Source organism: Oryza glaberrima, chromosome 3 (assembly GCF_000147395.1).
Source record: "Oryza glaberrima chromosome 3, OglaRS2, whole genome shotgun sequence".
Taxonomy (NCBI): Eukaryota; Viridiplantae; Streptophyta; class Magnoliopsida; order Poales; family Poaceae; genus Oryza; species Oryza glaberrima.
Window position 1 is genome coordinate 3,231,118 of NC_068328.1, and position 22,867 is coordinate 3,253,984.

The window sequence follows — 22,867 nt, forward strand, 5'->3', positions numbered from 1 at the left end:
TCATCCTAGTATTGTGTAGTGGTGCTATATTTTTAGAATCGGTAGCCAAGGGGTTTTTATTCTATTTTGGATGAGGTAGTACCTACTGTATGACGTGCTAGAATCTACTAGTAGTCTATGATTTTGGGATGTTTTTAGTTAAACTTGTTTAAAGGGAGCTGGGGGTTTTATCCCATCACTTTACGGCTTTATTTTCAAGTACCAAAATTTATTGGTTTTGTGTCTTATAGCAGAGATCGGAGATGTAAATTATTTTTATTATCTAAAAAAAATATGAGCTTAGATCGACAAGTCTTCATATGAGAATCAGAATCAGGGGCAATAAAAGAAAAAGGAGCAAAGCAAATAACATGTATGCACCGAGAGACGCGACGAGAGCACGAGGTGGACGCAACGCAAGTGAAAGGCGGCGGAGACGAAGGAGGTGGGATCGAGACAGAGGGATTGGTGGACATTAATATGGGCCGTTGGGTTCTTACAGTTTCTCGATTTAACTTGCACTAGGAGACTACTAGGAATCAGAGTAGGATGATAAAATTACCCTTTCTACGCCACGCCTTATGCAAAGAAATATCCGGAGAATCACAGCCGTCCCAACTTGGATTTGTGGCTGAGATTTAATCTAACGCTCAACTGCGGTAAATCCTAGAGGGGCACGCCGACGCCGAGTTTACCAGCAGACGACGAGCCGGAGCGCTCGGGGGAGCGGCGGCGGCATCCGGCGCGCTCGGAGATCTGAGGAAGCGCCGGCCGCGGGCGGCGGCGGCGGCAGGTGGCGTGTTTTGGTCCAGCGAGCGCGATGTGCCGCGGGCGAGCGAGGAGCAGCGGCGCCATGGTTTGGGTCCTCACGCCTGCGACCGCAGAGGAGCGGCGCCCCGGCGAGTGGGCGCGATCCCCAGGGTAGTCCGGTGAGCAGCGGCGACCTCACCCTCACCCATGGATGGTGGAACGGATGGGGATGGCGGTTTTTTGAGATCCGCGTCATCAGCTAGATAGGTGGCGACATCACAGGTTAGTCAAAAAAAAAAAAAAAAAACTGCATCTGACAACGTTATTTAGGCTGTGTTCGTTTGTGTGAGATAGGGTGAGAAAACATGTTTTCCGCGTGCACACTTCCTAAACTACTAAACGATGCGTTTTTTATAAAAATTTTATATAGGAAAGTTGCTTTAAAAAATCATATAAATCCATTTTTAAAATTTAAAATAGTTTATACTCAATTAATCATGCGCTCATCTTGTTTTATTATCTTCCTAATCTTCTCAATTCCCTATCTCTTAAACTCACCCTTAGTTCCTGCTATTAAGGAGTCAAGATCTGCCGCGGAGAGAGGCACGGGTAACTCACTATTTTTGTATTCCATTTCATGCATGCAGAGCGAGAGAGAGAGAGAGAGAGAGAGAGAGAGCCACAGCCAATTTCATAGGATAGCTCTCTGTTCTTGCATTGGTTTTGCTTCCCTCTGCGCCTTGGGTGATAACAAGGATCTCTTTCTATTGCCCTGTGATTCTTTCTTTCATCGTCGTTTGATATTCCCCACACCACTCTTTTCTCTCTGTTCTTTTCTGTTTGGGTTTGATCGCTTGCTCGTTGAGAACCTCTGCACGATTCCCGTGTCACAAGCAGGTAATTTGTAATCCCTCCTGTCTTCTCTTGTTAATTCGAACCTATATAATCTGAATAAATCAAGTTACGTTCAATTTCGAAGATGATACTTCATGGTTACTTTGATATGCGGTGTCATTTCAATTGATTGGTGGTGTTGAGTGTATGGTATTTTCTTAATTGGTATGGGGATTGACCATTGATGATAGTGACAATGATTTACATGCTGTCATGTTACAGTAATAGCAATAATGGTTTAAATTAGCCATGCATAATCACATTGAGTTTAGTTTTAGTCCCACCCCTCTCCAGATTCTCTATTCATCTCCCTGTATATTCTGTTTGTACAATGTCCTCTCTTCCATACTTTTGGGAAGTGATTTTTTAAATTCAATTCTTGCGTTTCTCTATGAAATTCTCCTGTTGCATCCATTTTCGTTGCCAATTAGTTGCAGCGCCATGATGGAGATCTTTCCAAAATTTCCTGTGGCAATGTTAAGGTGCCAAGCTCCTTACTGCCAAATGCCAAGGAAGGGAGGATGCACGAAATTACTGCTGATCCGTATCTATTTCTGTAATGTGGACTGTACATATTATGTACTCATATTTAGGATTTCATATGACAAGAATATCACCATCTGTAGGACGACCTCCATACTAGTTTAGTGACTGTATAGTGATCTTCATGCTTGTTTAGTTCAAAGTAATGCTGAACTCAACATGATCTGTCTGCGTGATGAGCATGACAATGTTAACCTTAAAAAAAAAAGCATGACAATGTTGTTAAAAGAAGGAAGTAACAAATAGGCTCTTCTGCTGGCCTGACCGTTGCTTTATTTTGTCTGAACATGCTACACATTATAATTGATAGTACTTATCATATGACCTTTAATTTCCAACCTCTACTGAACTTTATTACCTATGTTGCTTTCATTTTACAGTTGAACCATGACTGCTCAGCCAAAGAAGAGGAGTGTAATAGAAAGTGGAGATGGAGGTCTTGGTCTTGGCCTTGCTTTATTTATCTCAAATGGTGAAGATTTGGGCCCTATCATTCGGCATGGATTTGATTCTGGTAAACCTGAAGCTCTCATGCAAAACCTCAGGAGTATTGTAAAGAAAAAGGAAGTTGAGATCGAAGAGCTTTGTAGACTTCATTACGAGGATTTCATCCTGGCCGTCGATGAACTACGTGGTGTGTTGGTTGATGCTGATGAGCTAAAGGGCATGCTAACTGGTGAGAACATACACCTGCAAAAGGTTTCTAGTGCCACATTGTTGAATCTTGATGAGCTTTTTGAGTTATATTCGATTAAGAAAAACATAGGAGAAGCCATAACAACGTTGAAGATATGTGTGAAAGTCATCAGTTTATGCATGGCATGCAATGGTTATATTGCAGAAGCTAAGTTTCATCCTGCGCTTAAGACTCTCGACATGATCGAGAAGGGCTACTTGAAAAATATTCCTTTGAAACTTCTGAAGAAGGTAGTTGCAAAACATATACCATTGATAAAGATGCACATTGAGAAGAAAGTTTGCAGTGAGTTTAATGATTGGCTTGTTCATATCAGAAGGATGGCTAAGCAGATTGGACAGGTCTCAATAAGTCAGGCCTCTATGGCTCGACAAAAAGATGAGGAAATGCGTGCCCAGAAGAGAGAGGCTGAAGCACATAGTGATGCTAGATCTGATGAGCATGTGTACACCTTGGATGTGGAGAATACAGATGAGGAATCAACACTAAATTTTGATCTCACGCCAGTGTACCGGGCACATCACATGCACATATGCCTTGGTATTGGGGAGAAGTTTCGAGATTATTACTACAAGAATAGGCTAATGCAGCTCAACCTGGACATGCAAATCTCCACCTCTCAACCCTTCCTTGAGTCCCATCAACCCTTGCTTGCTCAGGTAGCTGGATTTTTCATTGTAGAACAACGTGTACTTCGAAGTGCTGATGGTTTGTTGTCTGAAAGCCAAGTTGAATCAACATGGGAGACTGCTATTGCTAAGATCACATCTATACTGGAGGATCAATTTGCTCGCATGAGTATAGCCAGCCACCTCCTCCTCGTTAAAGATTATGTCACTTTGTTAGGCACAACTGTTAGTAAGTATGGCTATCAAATCGCACAATTAATTCAAGTCATTGCGAAATACAAAGACAAATACCACCAGTTGCTTCTTATTGAGAGTCGAAAGCAGATAGATGATATCCTTGCTAATGACTCATATGAGCAGATGATTATAAAGAAGGAATATGAGTATAACATGAATGTCACGGCATTCCATTTTGAACCTGATGATGTAGTCCCGGAGTTTCCATATGTGGCTCCATTTTCCTCTGGTGTTCCAGATATTTGTCGTATCGTCCGGTCCTTCATTGGGGATTCTGTCAGCTATTTTTCTTACAGTGCTCGCACAAACATCTATGAAATTGTGAAGGGTTACCTAGACAGGCTATTGATTGAGGTGTTAAATGATAGTCTTCTGAACATGGTTTATGCTCGCTCGTTAGCCATGTCACAGATGATGCAACTTGCAGGAAATATTTCCGTTCTTGAGCAATCCTGCGATATGTTCCTCTTGTTTTCTGCTCAACTGTGTGGCATTCCAAAGCGTATTGCGCAGAGATCTCATTCCGGTTTGACTGCAAAAGCTGTCTTAAAAGCCTCCCAGAATGCAGCATATAACTCTTTGATAAATTTGGCCAATTTCAAGATTGATGAATTTATGGTGCTCTTGGACGATGTCAACTGGATAGTGGAGGAAGCCCCAGATAATCCAAATGAATATATGAATGAGGTCCTTATCTATCTTGAAACGCTAGTATCAACAGCGCAGGAGATTTTACCGCTAGAAGCTCTATACAAGATGGTTTCTGGTGCAATGAGCCACATCTCGGACTCTATCATGACAACACTTCTTAACGAAGGCGTGAAAAGGTTCACTGTCAATGCAGTTATGGGCCTTGACATTGACTTGAAATTACTGGAGGCATTCGCGGAAGAGAAATTTTATAGGACCGGTTTGGCGGATTTGGGTAAGGAAACAACATTCGCCGATTGTTTGGTTGAAATAAGGCAGCTAGTCAATCTCCTCCTTAGCAGCCAGCCAGAGAATTTCATGAATCCAGTGATAAGGGGGAGGAACTATGGGTCATTAGACTACAAGAAGGTTGCCATCGTTTGTGACAAGTACAAGGATTTTGCAGATGGGTTGTTTGGAAGCCTTTCAAACCGCAACAAGCAGGATGCTCGCAAGAGGTCCATGGATGTTCTGAAGAGAAGGCTGAAGGATTTTAGCTGATTAAGGTTAGGAATGTTTGCCTTTGTAAATAAATTGTCATTGCGCTGCTGAAAATGTCCTTTGAAAACTGCCAGTGTCAGACCTTCCACCTCAATTTCTAAACAGACATATGAATAGGTCAAGTTTTTAATCTTCAGTCTTGATTAGTACTATAGTTTGAATTGCTATTTTCCAGTCGTGTTCTTCTTCTGGTCGAACACCTACAGCACAGGTGTCAATAACAGGTTTTATATGCCACCGTCAATCTTTTTAAATTTGATAACCTGACTTGATATTTTCTTCTTTTTTTTTCTTTTGTCTCAAATGCATCTTCCAAAGTGACATAAAGATCATGTTACTAGTATTTCTGTGCTGCTTAACGTAAAAGCCTGCTAACCTGCATCAAGAACATGGGATTCCATAGAATTCTAATCATGCTGTAACAAAGTGTTGACATCTGCAAAATCTCCTGGAGTCCTGGTAAGCGGCCAACGTGCTGTTGGTGTTGGACGTCTGAATGGACCGCTGAAACAAATACGCCGTGGTGGATCTGCCAAGTGTACTCCAAATTTCAGCCTCTCCTTTCAAGTTTCAACCCTGCGACCTTGATCGTTTCGTTTTCAGGTCCCTTGGCCATTCGTTGCAATATACTCTTCCATCCCACAAAGAAACGTTTATATGCATTGCACCGTTTGACTGACCACCTTATTTTAAAAAATATGGAAAAATTGAAGAAGATAAATCAAACATTTTCATGTTTTATCATTTAATAACAATAAAAATACTAATCATGAAAAATTTTTAAATAAGACAAAGTGTCAAAACATTATATATTACCTCCGTCCCAAAATAAGTGCAGCCGTGGATATTCGTGCCCAACGTTTGACCGTCCGTCTTATTTAAAATTTTTGTGAAAAAATTAAAAATATTTAGTCACACATAAAGTACTATTCATATTTTATCATCTAATAGCAATAAAAATACTAATCATAGAAAAAAATTTCAAATAGGACGAACGGTCAAACGTTGTACGTGAATAGTGCAAAACTGTATTTATTTTGGGACGGAGGAGGAAGTAAAAACTAAAAAAAAAAATATTTTTCTTAATGGGACAGAGCGAGCAGGAGTAGTGGTCGTGCCGTGCCGTGCGTACTTGCGATCTGCTACTCCTCGAACCAAATTAATCAACACACGAGCACCCGTTTGTTCCAAGAACGTAGCCGAAACACGTCGCTTTGCAATCATCCCGGCTAATTCCGGTGAAGCTGCGGTGCTTGATACCCATCTTCTCCGCACGTATGTCGCCTCAGAATTGGCAGAGTTTGGTTTGAACTTTTGAAGTCGTTTCGTTTTGTCTCTCGTTCCGTTCTTGCCGGTGAGGAACTATAGGGAGCACAAGTAGAGGTAGAAGCAGTCGTGCCCTGCTCGATAGGCCACCGCGATTCAAAATTTCAATTCGAGCAGCGGCAGTGACTCGTCGTACGTGTAGAGTGCATCGATCGCCAACAAACACCAAAAACCTGTGTGACTACTCAAGCCTGTGCTACTGCTTCTACACGGTAGTCATGCATTCGTACTCTCGCGAGTCTCGACTGCAGCCATACTTTACAATTTCATGCGAACGAACCAAGCTAATTTTACTTTGACTTGATCAGAACACTTGAAAATTATTTCTCTATTTTTTTTTTACCAAGCGATATACTAGTACATAGTAAATAATCAAAATGTAGGGATTAATGATCAGGTGCGTGTATTAGAAACTGTATAGTGTATAGCATAAATATCCAAAAGGTACTACTGTATACACAATTTTGGAACGGATGCAGTATCACAATTTACAAACCTTAGTACAGTAGTCAGTTCACTCAGTTGCAGGGGTGAAAATAGTACGGAAACTTTCCGGATTCCAGACCTATTTTCGAAAACGGAATCTAACGGTTGGTATTCTTTTTCGGAAACGGAAATTAATTTGGAAATATTTTCTCGGAAAATGAATCGAAAATGACAAGGGCAGTTTCTGTCGGAACTCGGAATCGGTCGGAAACTTTCCAGAAATTTCCTCGGAATTTCTAAAAATTTTGTGACTGAAATACCTTGGATTCTTTTTTTAAGTACTGAATAGTGAATACCATGGTGTTTGGCTTTTATTTTTTTTAAAAAAATATTTGTTATGCAAATATGAAGTTACATAAGAATTTTTTTTCTGCATTAGGATTTATCAACAACATTACTCTCTTAAGTATAGATAATTTATTTCATAGATTGTGTTTTGTGATGTACTGTTTGAGACTTAACAATTAAACTTATATGATTATGTTTTACGATGAATTGTTGACCGTTGAGACTTGAGAATTGGATTTATCAGTTTGAGGGGTTTTTTATTTCGAAAAATTTTCGTTACCGTATTCGCGCCGATTTATTTTCGCTCCGTTTTCGGCTTTGATAATATTTGATTCCGTTTTCGCATCCGGGGTTTTTGATTCCGATTCCAAAAAAAAATGAAAACGAAAACGATAAAGATGGTTTTAGTTCGTTTCCGTACTGTTTTCATCCCAGTTGTGCTTCAATGGTCTGCTGCCTGCAGCCGTCAAATTTTACCGAAAGGATTAGTAGGCATGCCAAGACTCTGCCACCATCAACTATCATGTACTGCTTCAATTTCCAAGCATAAGGTTGCTTTGTGTGCCTAGCTAGCTAGGATTTGTAATGACTTGGATTAGGTCCATTAAATTTTCACCTGACTGCAAGTACTTCTCTTGATCACGGTCATTTGTTTGACACATCTCTCAATCATCACTAGATGAAAAATGAACAAATAGTGTAGTAGTACTTACATACTGGCCGGTCACTGTTTTTGTCTGAATTTAGATTCTTCAACGTAAGTACAGAGTACGTAGTAGGAGTATGTGAATAGTCGGTCTAATTCCAAAGACTGCATATTGAATCTTTCAAATCAAAGTTTATTTTATTTTATTCAAAGCATGTACGTCTGAAGTCAATTCTTTCCTGGTCTGAACATTTTGGCTCGGCTGGAGAGTCAAAATGGCTGACCAGCCAAATTAATTAACAAGCCTACGGGGCAACGGGTGAAATAGACATATGACTCGCAAAAAGATCAATGTACAATCTTTAATTTTATACATTGATCTTTTTCTCATTATGTTTATTCATTATTTTAGATAATAAAAATTGTTTACATCTCCGGCCACAGCCATTAGACACACAACTATTGAGTTCTGATACCAAAAATAGAGACATAAGTGATGGGAGAAACCCCTTAACTCCCTCTAGAAAAGTTTCAACTGAAAAAAAAATCCAAAATCACATACATTTAAGCACGACATTGGTTGTTACTACGTCATCTAAAAGTGAAATAAAAGAATTGGCTAACGATGATTGAGAGATAATTGGCTAACGATGATTGGGCAACGGTACTGTATCGTTAGCCAATTCTTTTAATGTGAAGAAGTTTTACAGTATGGTTTTACAGTAGGATCGAGTACTTATGTGCGGGATAATCTGCTGTGAATTAAGGGTGCGTTGTTTATAGCTTATAGATTATGGATTGTTGAAAGTATGGTTCCGAAACTCCTGAAATAATACAATTTTATCAAAAAAAATTCTTCGTTGGAATTTCTTATTTTTTTCAAATTAATTCATCAAATTTCTAATATTTAATTAATTCATTTATATAATGTACCGTACTGAAACAATTCAAATTATATAATGCATTCTGTGGCCACGGCTCGTATATGCTGACCTTTTTGATATTGTTGATCAAGTCCAACGTCAAGCCATTACGTTAACATAATACTAGACTGCCAGCTTGCTGGCTGCGTGATATTTGCATGTTAGATGCACACGGATAAACTAATAGGTTAACTAGTTTTGATTAATATTTTCTATTATAATTACACAGTACAACGCAGACACTCACAACACATGCACACTCACCCCTATGAACGCACGCATGCAAATCCTGCCCCTATGAGCATCTTCAAAGATTGGGACGGCAAATCCTGGAGATTGACGAAATCATCATAGGCGCCTCGCTGTCGACGGGTATGTCGCCTACCACGTCAACTAGTTTTGATTAATATATCACACCGTATAATTAATAATCCACATATATATAAATTTTTGGGGTGAGAATTATCGAATGGCACAATAGCAATAGAATGATAATATCAAAACGATTATATTATATTAAAATTATTTAAGTTCATCCAACATTTTGTGATAAAAAATGAGTAAATTTCACAAAACAATATATTTTGATCAACAGTAAAGATACATTCTTAATAACTGAATTATAAATTTATTAATACAAAATTTATGACGAAATTACATAGATTTAGAATAGAGTATCGCGAAACTATAGTTTTATGATAGATTTAGTGCTAAATATGTAATTTTGGGATAGTATGTCTTAAATCTATAGTTTCGTGATAAGCTCAATAAATCTATCTGTAGCTTTTCAATAGTTTAGTCATACTATTTGTAGTTTTGTAAAGCATCTCGGATGTCGTACGTGATGGACTTGTGATGCGAGTGTATGGCTCCATTCACCAAGTTTCTAATTTTTTATGCCTACGTTCACGCGCACGCAAGTGTACTTTTCATATAAACTAGTTGAATACTTGTAATTTACTACATATAAAAAAGAAAATATATTATAATATTATTTAAAATAAAAAATATATATTTCTTATGAAATATGTTATCTATCTTTTAGTTATAGGCCAATATTCACCTTATATGTGGCTGTACGTTAAGATTTGTTTTTTTAATATTAAAAGGTTTAAGGAGTAAATTTCGAGTGGCAATGCATCGTAAACCGATATATATATCGTTTGCTAATACACCACCAATTAATGTTTGTAAAAAAGTTTTTCAGGTAAGGTGGCACAATGTGGGTTTTTGCAAAAAATAAATTCGTGATCTTAGTAAACACTCTGCTAGAAGAAGATATTGATGGTGGCAGTAAATTTGTGTAGGGGTGTGTGCATGTGGAGTAGTAGTGTGTGTGTTTTTCTTGTGATTATAAAAAGAGAAAATTGTGTGTTTAAGTGAGAATCAACGGAGTAAACCATGCATAAAAGCGAAATCTGCTGTTGTATTAAAGGAAACCAACAGGAAAGGTAAAATATATAGGAGTGTATCTCTTGTTTCATTGTGACTCCATGATTCTTATATACAATTATCAAGCATTCAACATGACTAATTACACAGACTTTCACCTAGACTCCTAGTAGATGTCAGGATCACCCTTAATTATTCCAAATCAATGCGCCTAAATCGACTAAACTACTCCATTTCTACATGGATGAACAGCTACCTTTGCGAGGCTCCAGCATTTTTGCATGGACAGACGAAGCTCTCACACATCAGGGAAGAAAAAAAAAGAATAAAGGAATTGAACCAAAATGAACAGTGGATCTCTACTCGGCTCTCCAAATCTCCATGTCTACATGTTAACGGCTCGCACGCGAACAAGCAAAACCGGCCGCGATCCACCCATGGATGCGCGTTGGCCGGCCGGCCGGCGGCGCGCCGGTGCGCCGGTGGCCGGCGAGGCTAGTTACGGCGGGTAGCAGGTGGCTCCGGAGCCGCCTCCGGGACCTTGGTGGCAATCATTGCCTACCGGCGGCGACCCTCCCTTGAGCACCTGCAAGATGAGCTCGCCGGCGACGCCGCCCTGGCCCTGCAACCAGCTGCCCAAGTCGCCTTCCAGCAGCCTCGCCGCCATGATCGCATTGCAGCACTGCATCAGCAGCACGGCCACCAGCACCACCCTCACCATCGCCGCCGACGACGACGCCATGATCGAATTCAGCTGCAGTTACTATAATACTGTACTAACTAGATTTGTTTCAGAGATGGCAGACAAGAATTATTCAAGAGCTGGCTGCCTCCTTGAATTGAAGTGGCTGAAGAATTGAAGCTAAGCTAGGATTGTTGGAAGAGAGACAGGATGGGCTGGTTATATATGGAGAGTTTGGGGACTGTGTACATACGTTTGAAAGTAAAAAGGGTGTGCAACAAAAGTGACCGGGTCTATTCTTCGGTGCCATGTAAAACAACGAACTAATACTACTATTATTAAGCTTTTGATTTGTCAGTCTCGCCTCGCGCGCGGAACAAAAAGAAAAACGCGGTTTTTTTTTAGCGATAGCGTGCGAGCGGGCCGCGGTCTCGTTTAATTCAATTTCCTACGTTTGACATTGACAAGTATACTACTGTAGTAGTGCCATTTCAAGGGATTTTGAGATACGATCAACCAACAAATTAATTAAAGCCAGGTTCAATTCGTACGTACAGTACGCTGTTCGTTAGCTAACTACATTCTCATGAAGTAGTTTAAAATAGTATCATCATGAACTCGATTGTTTGACCTCCTTGCCTGCGTCAGCTCCCGTACGTTCGACCCGTACTTCCCGGCTTGCATGTAAATATGTACTTAATTAACTAACTACACGTTTTGGCTGATCGAGACGATTTCAATGGATCGATGAGCAAGAGAGGGTCGTATTCAACGAGCTATAGTCAGCCGCCGATCGTTATGATCGATCGGACCGACTGGACTGACTGATCTAGCTAGCTGTTGTATACGACGAAGTTAATTAATTACGCACGCAATCTCATCACTGATCATCCAATCGATATTAGAGAGTTAGCACTACTGGAGAAGTGATCTTTACCGGGTCATGTAAAAATCACGTTAGTTCCGTTTCAAATAAGAACCGGGACTAAAGATCATTTGTAGTCCCGGTTAAAAACTTCAATGGGACTTTATCATCTTTAATCTCGGTTGGTGTTACGATCGGTATTGATAATACATTAGTTTTGATATAAACATGCGTGAGTATACTTTTCATATAAACTAGTTGAATATCCATACTTTACTGCATACTAAAAGAAAATATATTATAATATTATCTAAAATACATAAAAATATATTTCTTACGAAATATGTACTGCCTATCTTTTTGTTATGGGGAATATTCGTCTTATTTAATTTTACATGCGGCTATACATTAAGATTTGTTTGTTTCTTGATATTAAAAATTTTAAGGAATAATTAATAAAATACAAATGGGTAGGTAAGGTGGCACGATGAGGGTATTTGCAAAAAATAAATTCGTGACCTTAGTAAACACTCTTTTATAAGAAGATATTGATAGTGGCAGTAAATCTGCGTGGGTGTACGTGTATGCAGTGGAGTACATAGTAGTGCGTTGTTTTTCTTCTGATTTAAAAAAAGAGAAAATTGTGTGTTGAAGGAGTGAGAATCAAGGAGTAAACCATGCATAAAAGGGAATTGCGCTGTTGTATTAAGAATCACAGGAAAGGTAAAATATATAGGAGTAGCATCTCTTGTTTCATTGTGACTCCATGATCGATCTATACGTACGTACAAGTATATATCAAGCATCCAACATGACTAATTACAGATTTTTAGGACCTAGAGGTAGCTAGCTAGTAGCTGTCAGGATCACCTTAATTATTCCAAATCAATCCTAAACTGACTAAACTACTCCATTTCTACATGGATGAACAGCTAGCTTTGCGAGGCTTTCCAGCATTTTTGCATGGATGAAGCTCTCTCACAGATAAAAGAAGAAGAAGAAAAAGAATAAATTTAACCAATAATGAACAGTTGATCAATGTCTATGAAGATCTCCAATCTTCATGTCTACATGTTAACAGCTCGCACGGCAGCTGCAGCTAGCGATCGAGCAAAACCGGCCGCGATCCACCCATGGACGGGACGATGCGCGTTGGCCGGCCGGCGGCGCGCCGGCGCGGCTAGTTACGGTTGGTGGCAGCTGGCTCCGGAGCCGCCTCCGGGACTTTGGTGACAACCATTGCCTCCCCAATCCGACGTGCCCTTGTCAAGGACCTGCAAGATGAGCTCGCCGGTGGCGACGCCGCCCTGCAGGCCCTGCAGCCAGCTGCTGCCAAACAAGTCACCTTCCAGCAGCCTCGCCGCCATGATCGCGTTGCAGCATTGCATCAGCAGCACGGCCACCACCACCACCCTCACCATCGCCGACGACGACGCCATGATCGAATTCAGCTGCAGTTACTACTGTACTAAGTTACTAACTAGATTTGTTTCAGAGATGGCAGACAAGAATTCAAGCTGGCTGCCTACGCACGTGAAAATGGATGAAGAAATTAATATTGAAGCTTAGCTAGCTAGGTTTGTTGGAAGAGAGACAGGACGGGGGTTGGTTATATATAGAGTTTGGTGGTAAAAAGGCGGTGTGCAACAAAAGTGACCGGGTCTATTCTTCATTTCTTCGGTGCCATGTAAAACAACAAACTAATACTACTATTATTAAGCTTTTGATTTGTCAGTTTCGCCTCGCGGAACAAAAAGAAAAACGCGGTTTTTTTGAGCTAGCGTGCGAGCGGGCCGCGGTCTCGTTTAATTCAATTTCCTACGTTTGACATTGACTACAAGTACTGTACGTAGGGCCATTTCAAGGGCTTTTGAGATACTATCAACCAACAAAGCCAGGTTACAGTACGTTGTTCGTTTGCTAACAACATTCAGTACGTTGTTCGTTTGCTAACTACATTCTCATGAAGGAGTAGTTAGTTAAAATAGTATCATCATGAACTCGATTGTTTGACCTCCTTGCCTGCGTCAGCTCCCGTTCGTTGTCGGACCAACCGACCGGCGTACGTTCGACCCGTACTTCCCGGCTTGCATGTACACCCTCCGTTTCGAAATGTTTGACACCGTTGACTTTTTAGCACATGTTTTACCGTTCGTCCTATTCAAAAACTTTTGTGAAATATGTAAAATTATATGCCTACATAAAAATATATTTAACAATGAATCAAATGATAGGAAAATAACTAATAATTACTTAAATTTTTTGAATAAGACAAATGGTCAAACATGTGCTAAAAAGTCAACGGCGTCAAACATTTTGAAACGGAGAGAGTAACTAACTACACGTTTTGGCTGATCGAGACGATTTCAATCGATCGATGAGCAAGAGAGGGTCGTATTCAACGAGAGCTATAGTCAGCCGAACTGGACTGACTGATCTAGCTAGCTGTTGTATACGACGAAGTTAAATAATTACGCACACAATCTCATCACTGATCATCCAATCGATATAGAGTTAGCTGGCTAGCTGCTGCATATACTTGAATTATATTGTGAGCTAGAGTTAGCTAGAACTGTACTTCTGGTTAGTTCATGCCTGCCGTTGCCGTTGCCGTTGCCGGTCTGTCTGCTCACTACTGAAGAAACCATTATTAAAAACCGGGACTAAAAATAATTTTTAAATCCAGATTTATAAGAGCAACAACACTATTTAATTATTAGTGCCGGTTGGTAACACCAACCAGGACTAAAGATGATCATCTTTATCTTTAGTCCCGGTTCACACGTTATCAGGGTTTGTCAGCCCCCCCCCCCCTCCCCATTGCAGTGCATTTGGCCAACCGCCAACCTACCTGAAGCGCCTATAGGTCGTTAATTTATAGCTTTCGAGAAATTGATAAATGTTTTTAATAAAAAGAAATTATTAGATGAGATTGATATTGATATTATCCTCAATGATTTCCATCATATCAGGAAATGTTCGAAGAAATTTTTAAGATAATGCTTATGAGTTTTGGATATAAATATTACTTTTGATTGCAAATTAAATCTGTTCATCTGTAATATGGCATAAATGCATACATTGATAATTATATTGATAGTGGCAGTAAATCTGCCTGGGTGTATGCATGTGGAGTAGTAGTGTGTTGGAGACCAACAGGAAAGATAAAATACATAGGAGTAGCATCTCTTGTTTAAAAAAACACGAATATTAGAGAATAATCTAATATCAGATAAATAAAAGAGATGAGGCTTTAAATCCAGGTTAGCTAGCCCACCATCTTGTGAAGCTAGCTGGGAAACCCGGCCGTGGACGTTTCTCAAAGTATAGCATCTCTTGTTTCATTGTGACTTCATGACCTATACAAGTATCAAGCATTAAACATGGCTAATTACATACTTTCAGGACCTAGATGTCAGGATCACCTTAATTATTCCAAATCAATCCTAAATTGACTAATTAAACTACTCATTTCTACATGGATGAACAGCAGCTAGCTTTGCGAGGCTTTCCAGCATTTTTGCATGGATGAAGCTCTCATAGAAGAAAAAAAAAAGAATTAAAGGAATTCAACCAAATGAACAGTTGATCAATCTCTACGCAGATCTCCAATCTTCATCACTACTACCTGTTAACGGCTCGCACGCCAGCTGCAGCTAGCGATCGAGCAAAACCGGCCGCGATCCACCCATGGATGCGACAGATGCGCGTTGGCCGGCCGGCGAGGCTAGTTACGGTTGGTAGCAGTTGCCTCCGTAGCCGCCTCCGGGACCTTGGTGACAACCATTGCCTCCCGGCGGCGACCCTCCCTTGAGCACCTGCAAGATGAGCTCGCCGGCGACGCCGCCCTGGCCCTGCAGCCAGCTGCCCAGATCACCTTCCAGCAGCCTCGCCGCCATGATCGCGTTGCAGCACTGCATCAGCAGCACGGACACCAACACCACCCTCACCATCGCCGACGACGACGCCATGAATATAATTCAGATGCAGTTACTATAATACTGTACTAACTAGATTTGTTTCAGAGATGGCAGACAAGAATTCAAGCTGGCTGCTGCCTACGTGAATTAAAATGGCTGAAGAATTGAAGCTAGTAGTAAGGTTGTTGGAAGAGAGACAGGATTGGGTTGGTTATATATATAGAGTTTGGTGGCTGTGTATACATACGTACGTTGAAAGTAAAAAGGTATGTGCAACAAAAGTGACCGGGTCTATTCTTCGGCGCCATGTAAAACAACCAACTAATTATAATACTACTATTAAGCTTTTGATTTGTCAGTCTCGATCGCCTCGCGGAACAAAAAGAAAAACGCGGTTTCAATTTTTTGAGCTAGCGTGCGAGCGGGCCGCGGTCTCGTTTAATTCAATTTCCTACGTTTGACATTGACAAGAACTGTAGTAGTAGCTCGTGCCATTTCAAGGGATTTTGAGATACAGTACGTTGTTCACTTGCCTACTACATTCCCATGAAGGAGTAGTTCAAATATCATCACGAATTCACGATAATCAACTCGATCGTTGTTTGACCTCCTTTTCTGCGTCAGCTCATGTACGTTGTCGGACCAACCGACCGGCGTACTTCACGGCTTGCATGTAATCAACTACACGTTTTGGCTGATCGAGACGGTTTCAATCGACAGATGAGCAAGAGGGCGTCGTATTCAACGAGCTAGCTAGTCACTTAGTCAGCCGCCAATCGATATGATCGATCGGACCGACTGGACTGGCTCCAAAAAAAAACAGTAAAGGTCTGAATAAACTAAGATAAATCTATAGCTTTCTTTCATATGTATATACAAAATTTGTAGTGAAAACTTCATGAAGAATTCCATGGTGTTATTGTGAGTAGTGAATGCTCGAGTCCCCATTGTACTCATGCTCTTGATCCGCCTCTGATCTAGCTGTTGTATATGCATGAATTGTGAGCTAGAGTTAGAGCAAGTATAATAGAGAGCTACAAGAAGACTGAATACTGAGGTGGATGAGAGAGGAGAGGAGAGAGATGAGAAGCGGGCTATAAGTTTACAGCCGGCTTAGGCGCAGGAACCAAGAAAATCTGTGAGACAGACAGGTGGACCATATGTTTACAGTGAAGAGTTAACCACTATATGAGTGAGCTGATAGATAGGCTATAAGTAAGCAGCTGGCTATATTATTACCTTACTCTTAGCAAACTTCAGGTGTTGCTCTCTGACTGCCGTTGCCGGCCCGGCCGCTGCATTGGCCAACCTACCTGAAACCTAGGTCGTTTATAATAACTTTCCGAGAAAGTGACGGCGACTTTGATCGATCGATATCGTCTGTGAAATTCATATGTTCATTCGATCAAATCGATCACACCGTCTACGGCCGGACGTGCAGTGCGTGCGTATAGTACCGGCAGGTTTAATTAGTTTACGCGCATGCATCAGTCACCTGCTGACTTCAATCCACATCACCAATTCACCACCAGACTCACCCATCGATCTCAAATTGAATTAGGGCCTCATCGTACGCTTCAACTGATGCTAAATTTTAAACTTCAAACTTTAATTATAGAGTTCATTTTAGGATATATTTTTTAAGATCGTCTTTTAAGTTGTTAACAACATATAAAAGCTTTAGCCATAATCTTTTCCTTGATAAGTCGCTTTGATATATAATTGGTTCTTAGCCAACCGATAAAGGCTGTGTTTAGATTTAGGGGTGAAAAGTTTTAGCGTGTCACATCGGATATATGGACACATATTTGAAGTATTAAATATAGACTAATAACAAAACAAATTACAGATTCCGCCGATAAACTGTGAGACGAACTTATTAAGCCTAATTAATCTGTCATTAGCAAATATTTATTGTAGCACCACATTGTCAGATCATGGAGCAATTAGGATTAAAATATTCGTCTCGCAATTTACACGTGATCTGTGTAATTAGTTTTTTTCCTATGTTTAATACTTCATGCATGTGTCTAAACATTCAATGTGACATGCTGAAAATTCTTGCCAGGGAATCTAGACAGGCCCAAAGCTATTGTTCATTGCACAGAGACTTTTAATATGACACATGCCATAGCTAGTTCTTATTAGCTCCTAAATCTTTTGTATTTTAAGACAAATAAAGTCAATAGTAAGGGTAGTGTGTGTACATATATATATACATATATATATATATATATATATATATATATATATATATATATATATATATATATATATACATACATATACATACATATATATATATACATATACATACATATATATATATATATACATATACATATATATATATATGTGTGTGTGTGTGTTATACGTGTGGTATGGAAGTTTCCCGACAGTACCGATACCATATTCCGAAAAACTAATAATATTTTTATCGACGGTTACCATTTTCAAATTTTATTTTTCCCAATTTCTATCAGCATGGCATTGAAGTTGACACTAAATAGTTCAATTCATAAATATGAAAATTTTCCAATCATTTTTGCCAGTTTCTGAAAAATAATAAAATAATGATATCATACTAACCATTTCCGACTAACGTAACTTCCAACAATATGCCTGCGGTGCAGCCATATATAATACCATAAAATTTACCCTTCACTACAACATCATGACAGCATTAATTTCTTCCAACAATACCGCAAACTTCACAAATATAAAAGCGAATCACGCTATTGTATTAAAGGGAAAACCAAAAGGAAAGTAAATTTCTTCTAATGTGTCGGACAGTATCCATGCACATGATCCTCAGATTACACACTTTCAGGACCTAGCTAGCTATATATGTCCCTGACTTACCTTGTTCCAAATCAGTACGCCTAAATTGACTAGACTAAACTACAAGTCTACTGTCTACAACTATGAACAGCTTTGCAAAGCTCCACTTTTACATGGAAGCTCTTACAGTTACAGGGAAAAAAAGAATGCAAGAACTGAATCAGATGAACAATCTCTACGTATGCAGGAGCTGAGTATATATATATGTCGAACTTAATTAGATCTTCATGTACATGTTAATTAACGTCCCGCGCGCCTGCAGCGAACGAGCAAAACCGGTCCGGGAATCCATCCATGGCGGCCGACCGGCGCGCACATAAGCTGCCTCTCGCCGGCCGGCCGCCGGCGCGGCGAGGCTAGTTACCGCGTCCAGCATTTTCCGTATCCGGAGCCGCCTGGATTGGGACCTTGGTGGCAATCATTGCCTCCCGGCGGCGACCCTCCATTGTCAAGGACCTGCAAGATGAGCTCTCCGGCGGCGCCGACCTGGCCATGCAGCCAGCTGCTGCTACCAAATAAGTCACCTTCCAGCAGCCTCGCCGCCATGATCGCGTTGCAGCACTGCATCAGCAGCACGGCCACCACCACCACCCTCACCGTCGCCGACGACGACGACGACCACGCCATGTATATATATTCAGCTGCAGTACGTACGTACTACTGTACTAGTAGTAGCAACCTAACTAGAGCTTGATTAATTCGGCTGTTGATTCGATCAATCGGCTAGATTGTTTAAATTAATTAATTCGGAGTGGCAGACAAGAATCCAAGCTGGCTGCGTACGTTCGTACGAGAAAATGGCTGAAGAACTGAAACTATAGTTGTTTGTGTGGTTGTGGGGAGGCAGGATCGATTGGCTGGTTATATATAGAGTTTTGGTGGCTGTGTATATACGTGCAACAGAAGTGACTGTCCAGGTCGGTCTATTCTTCAGCGCCATGTAAAACAACGAACTAGTGCTACTTTTAGGCTTTAATTTGATTGATATTTGTCTCAGCTCGCGCGCGGAAAAACGCGGTTTGTTTGAGCGAGCGGGCCGCGGTCACGTACGCTTAATTAATTCAATTTCCTACGTTTGACATTGACAAGTCTAGTAAGTATTCAAGATCATTGATACGATCAACCAAAGCCAGGCTCGTACGCACATACGTTGTTGCTTGTTAGCTACGTACCGTACCCAGCTACATTCCCATCAACCAAATATATGACCTCCGGACTCCGGTCCTTGCCTGCGATAGCTCCCGTTACTGGACTACCGACCGGCGTCTTCACGGTTTGCATATAACTACGTGTAATTATAGCATTTTTGACCATTTAGCTAGTTGCAAAAACTTATTATAACAAGAATAGATCATGCCAAAATATATCTTCAACCAAAAACACGCGACATTGGTTTCATCGAGTATGGCGCAGGTCCAACCAGGGTTCCCCCAAACCGTTTTTGCGGTGGTTACCGCCACCCCACGGTTTGGCTGTTACTGGCGACGGTAAACGTGCGGTTACCGTAAGATGTACCGTGGTTTCAAAAACTGAGAAGGTTACTGCACGTGATAATCGTGTGGTAACCATACGGTTTTGTAAACGTTGGGTCCAACATGTTAGCGTCACGTTCTTTGGTGCATAGGTTTTGCCATGCTAGATCTAGGAATTGAGTTCAACATCCACCAGGCCGTGCTCGCCTGTCTTTCCTTGCCCTCTCATTTTCTATCACGAATCAGCCGACTCAACTTGCCCTCTTTTCCTGTCCCACCCAACTCATCTCCTCTCCTATGTCTTCAAGCTTCGGTTCTCTCTTGTAGGGAGGGAACCCTTTGCCACCTTGTTGCCCTATAAACTATTTGGAACAACGGTAGCAATGCTACTATACAATCACCTCTCATTTATTTTTCAACTAATCTTACGCCTTTTCTCAATCCATTCTCATTTAAGATTAAACTTCGGTGATATTATAAAAAATTCACAGGTATCAAATAATACCACAAAGTTTCCATATATACCTTCCCTTAGTACCATGTCAAGATAGCATTTCTTCCAACAATACCACAATATATATATATTGTGTTAAAAGGGAAAACCAAAAGGAAAGGAAGGTACATTCCAGCTTATAAGCAGCAACACAAATTTGAATTTGAAAACTTAATTTTGGAGTTGATTAAAGGGTTCTTTTATTATAGTTTATTTTTTAGCCTTTGCTTCTAAATTGCTTAAGAACACATATACAAAAGTTTTTATTGACAAATTGTTTTTTTGGGTTGTTGATGAGTAATTTGCAGCTTATATAGTTTATTTATAAATTAATCAGCATGTGTGAAACGATCACTGTGTAAATCTCTTCTTGTATTGACAAGTGTGTATGATTCATATATACATTGAGGATCAACCTAGCTAGCTATATGTCACGGACTAGTACACTATTACACAAATCAATACGCCTAAATTGACTAACCTAACTACAACTATGAACAGCTTTGCAAAGCTCCATTTTCTGCATATGCATGGAAGCTAACTAGCTCTACGTGTGCAGGCGTATATATAGAACAAATAAATCGTATCAAATGAACAGTTGATCGATCGATCTACTCTACGAGCAAAACCGGGCCACGATCCATATCGTCCATGGCGGCACCGGCCGGTGCGCCGGTGGCCGGCGCGGCTACTTAGGCGGCTGGTAGCACTGGCCTCCGGAGCCGGCGCCACCTTGGTGGCAATCATTGCCTGGTGGTCCCGATGGCACTACCTTGAGCACCTGCAAGATGAGCTCGCCGGCGGCGACGCCGCCCTCGCCCTGCAGCCAGCTGCTGCCAAACAAGTCGCCTTCCAGCAGCCTCGCCGCCATGATCGCGTTGCAGCATTGCATCAGCAGCACGGCCACCACCACCACCCTCACCATCGCCGACGACGACGCCATGATCGAATTCAGCTGCAGTTAATTACTACTGTGTACTAACTACTAGATTTGTTTCAGAGATATGGCAGACAAGAATTAAATCCTCTTAATTTTGCTGCGTATATATTACTACGTGAAAATGGATGAATTGAAGAAGGTAGTAGCTAGTGTATAGTGCGGTTTGTTGGAAGAGAGACAGGATGGGCTGGCTATATATAGAGAGCGAGGGAAGAGAGTTTGGTATGCAACGTAACGTACAAAAGGGACCGGGTCTATTCGTCGGCGCTATGTAAAAGGCGCTACTTTTAAGCCTTTTTTTATTGTCATCCTCGCCTCGCGGAAAAACGCGGTTTTTTTGAGCTAGCGAGCGAGCCGCGGTCACGTTTAATTCAATCGTCGTATGTTTGACATTGACAAGTACAAATACCATTCATTCAAGATAATATTCATACGTACGATCAAAATAAAACCATGTGTGTCCATGTTCGTACGCATGTATACGTACGTACTCGTTAGTAATCTTTTTTTTTAATTGTGTGCATCTCAGTTATATGTAGAACAAATATATCATCTAGATGTAATTTAATGAGTTTAATAAAATAGTAACTTTGCCTGCGCGAGCTATAGCTCTCGTTGTTGGACCAATCCACCGATCGACCCCGGCCGTATACTTCCCGGCTTGCATATAACTTACGTCGATCTCGTAACTACACACAATTTTGCCGAGACGACACGTACGATCGATCGATGAAGAGATGAACTAGTTAGCTACTAGTCGTATTCAACGAGCTAGTCTACCGTGGATATCGCGATATAATATGACCAAATTACTGACTGACTGATTACTACGTAGTACTTTACATAATCTACAATATTAATTACTAGCTATGTACGCAGTTACGAGCGAACTTACTTGGTGCATGCATATGCATGACTATATGAATGGTGAAGCAAGCTAGCCCGGCCGCTGTCGTCGGTCCATGTTGCTCTATCAGACTTGCTGGCTGCCTTGCCGGCCAAACTGAAGGCCAAGAGCAAGTTTAATAATATAGTCTACTACTCGCTCCAAATCATTTATAGCCAATGTAATAGCCAATTTATACAATAGTTGCTTACTATACTATTAATACTTGGTCCCACCTGTCATATATATATTACGTCTTAGAGTCCATGTTGCAGCTGGCTATAGATCTGTAGCCCACTCCTCTTCTCTCTTCCTTTAGTTTTTTAAAATATGTTTATAGCTAGCTTAGAGCTTGCTATTGTATCTGCTCTAAATTAGTCCTTATGACTTCCGAGAAAGTGGCGGTGATTTTGATTATATTAGTATTGGTTTGGTTTCATGGGCAGGTTTATTTTACGCGCATCGATCGATCGATGAGTCACCTGCTGCAGACTCATCACCAATTCACCACCGACTCAATTGATCGATCGATCTAAAAAAACTGAATTAGCTAGCCTGCTACGTTGCACATATCGAGATCTTAATCTAACGCAGAGAGAGTGGATTTTAAACTCTCTAGAAGATGTCCTTTCGTTGTTTTATGTTACTCAAGTAGTTATAAAAAAATAAGTAGAAAAATAGAAGAAGTGTTAACATGTTATCACTCTACAACATACAAGTTAAAATTTAACTTTTGCAAGTTATAGAAAGATAAATTAAACTATATCTGGTTAAGTGAAATATTTTT

The 22,867-nt window shown here is 40.6% G+C and overlaps 1 protein-coding gene across 2 annotated transcripts; it reads left to right on the top strand.

Annotated features, from left to right (window-relative positions):
- Positions 1-636: 636 nt before the first annotated feature.
- Positions 637-5,351, top strand: LOC127765072 (exocyst complex component SEC15A-like). Of its 2 annotated transcripts, none has more exons than XM_052289875.1 (2): positions 637-1,626; positions 2,547-5,351. In XM_052289875.1, the coding sequence occupies exon 2, from the start codon at positions 2,554-2,556 to the stop codon at positions 4,918-4,920; it is 2,367 nt and encodes a 788-aa protein (XP_052145835.1). In that variant the 5' UTR covers positions 637-1,626; positions 2,547-2,553; the 3' UTR covers positions 4,921-5,351. The 2 variants fall into 2 exon arrangements, with proteins under 2 accessions (XP_052145835.1, XP_052145834.1); XM_052289874.1 differs by having other exon boundaries at positions 637-1,011; positions 2,547-5,350.
- The last annotated feature ends 17,516 nt before the right edge of the window (positions 5,352-22,867 follow it).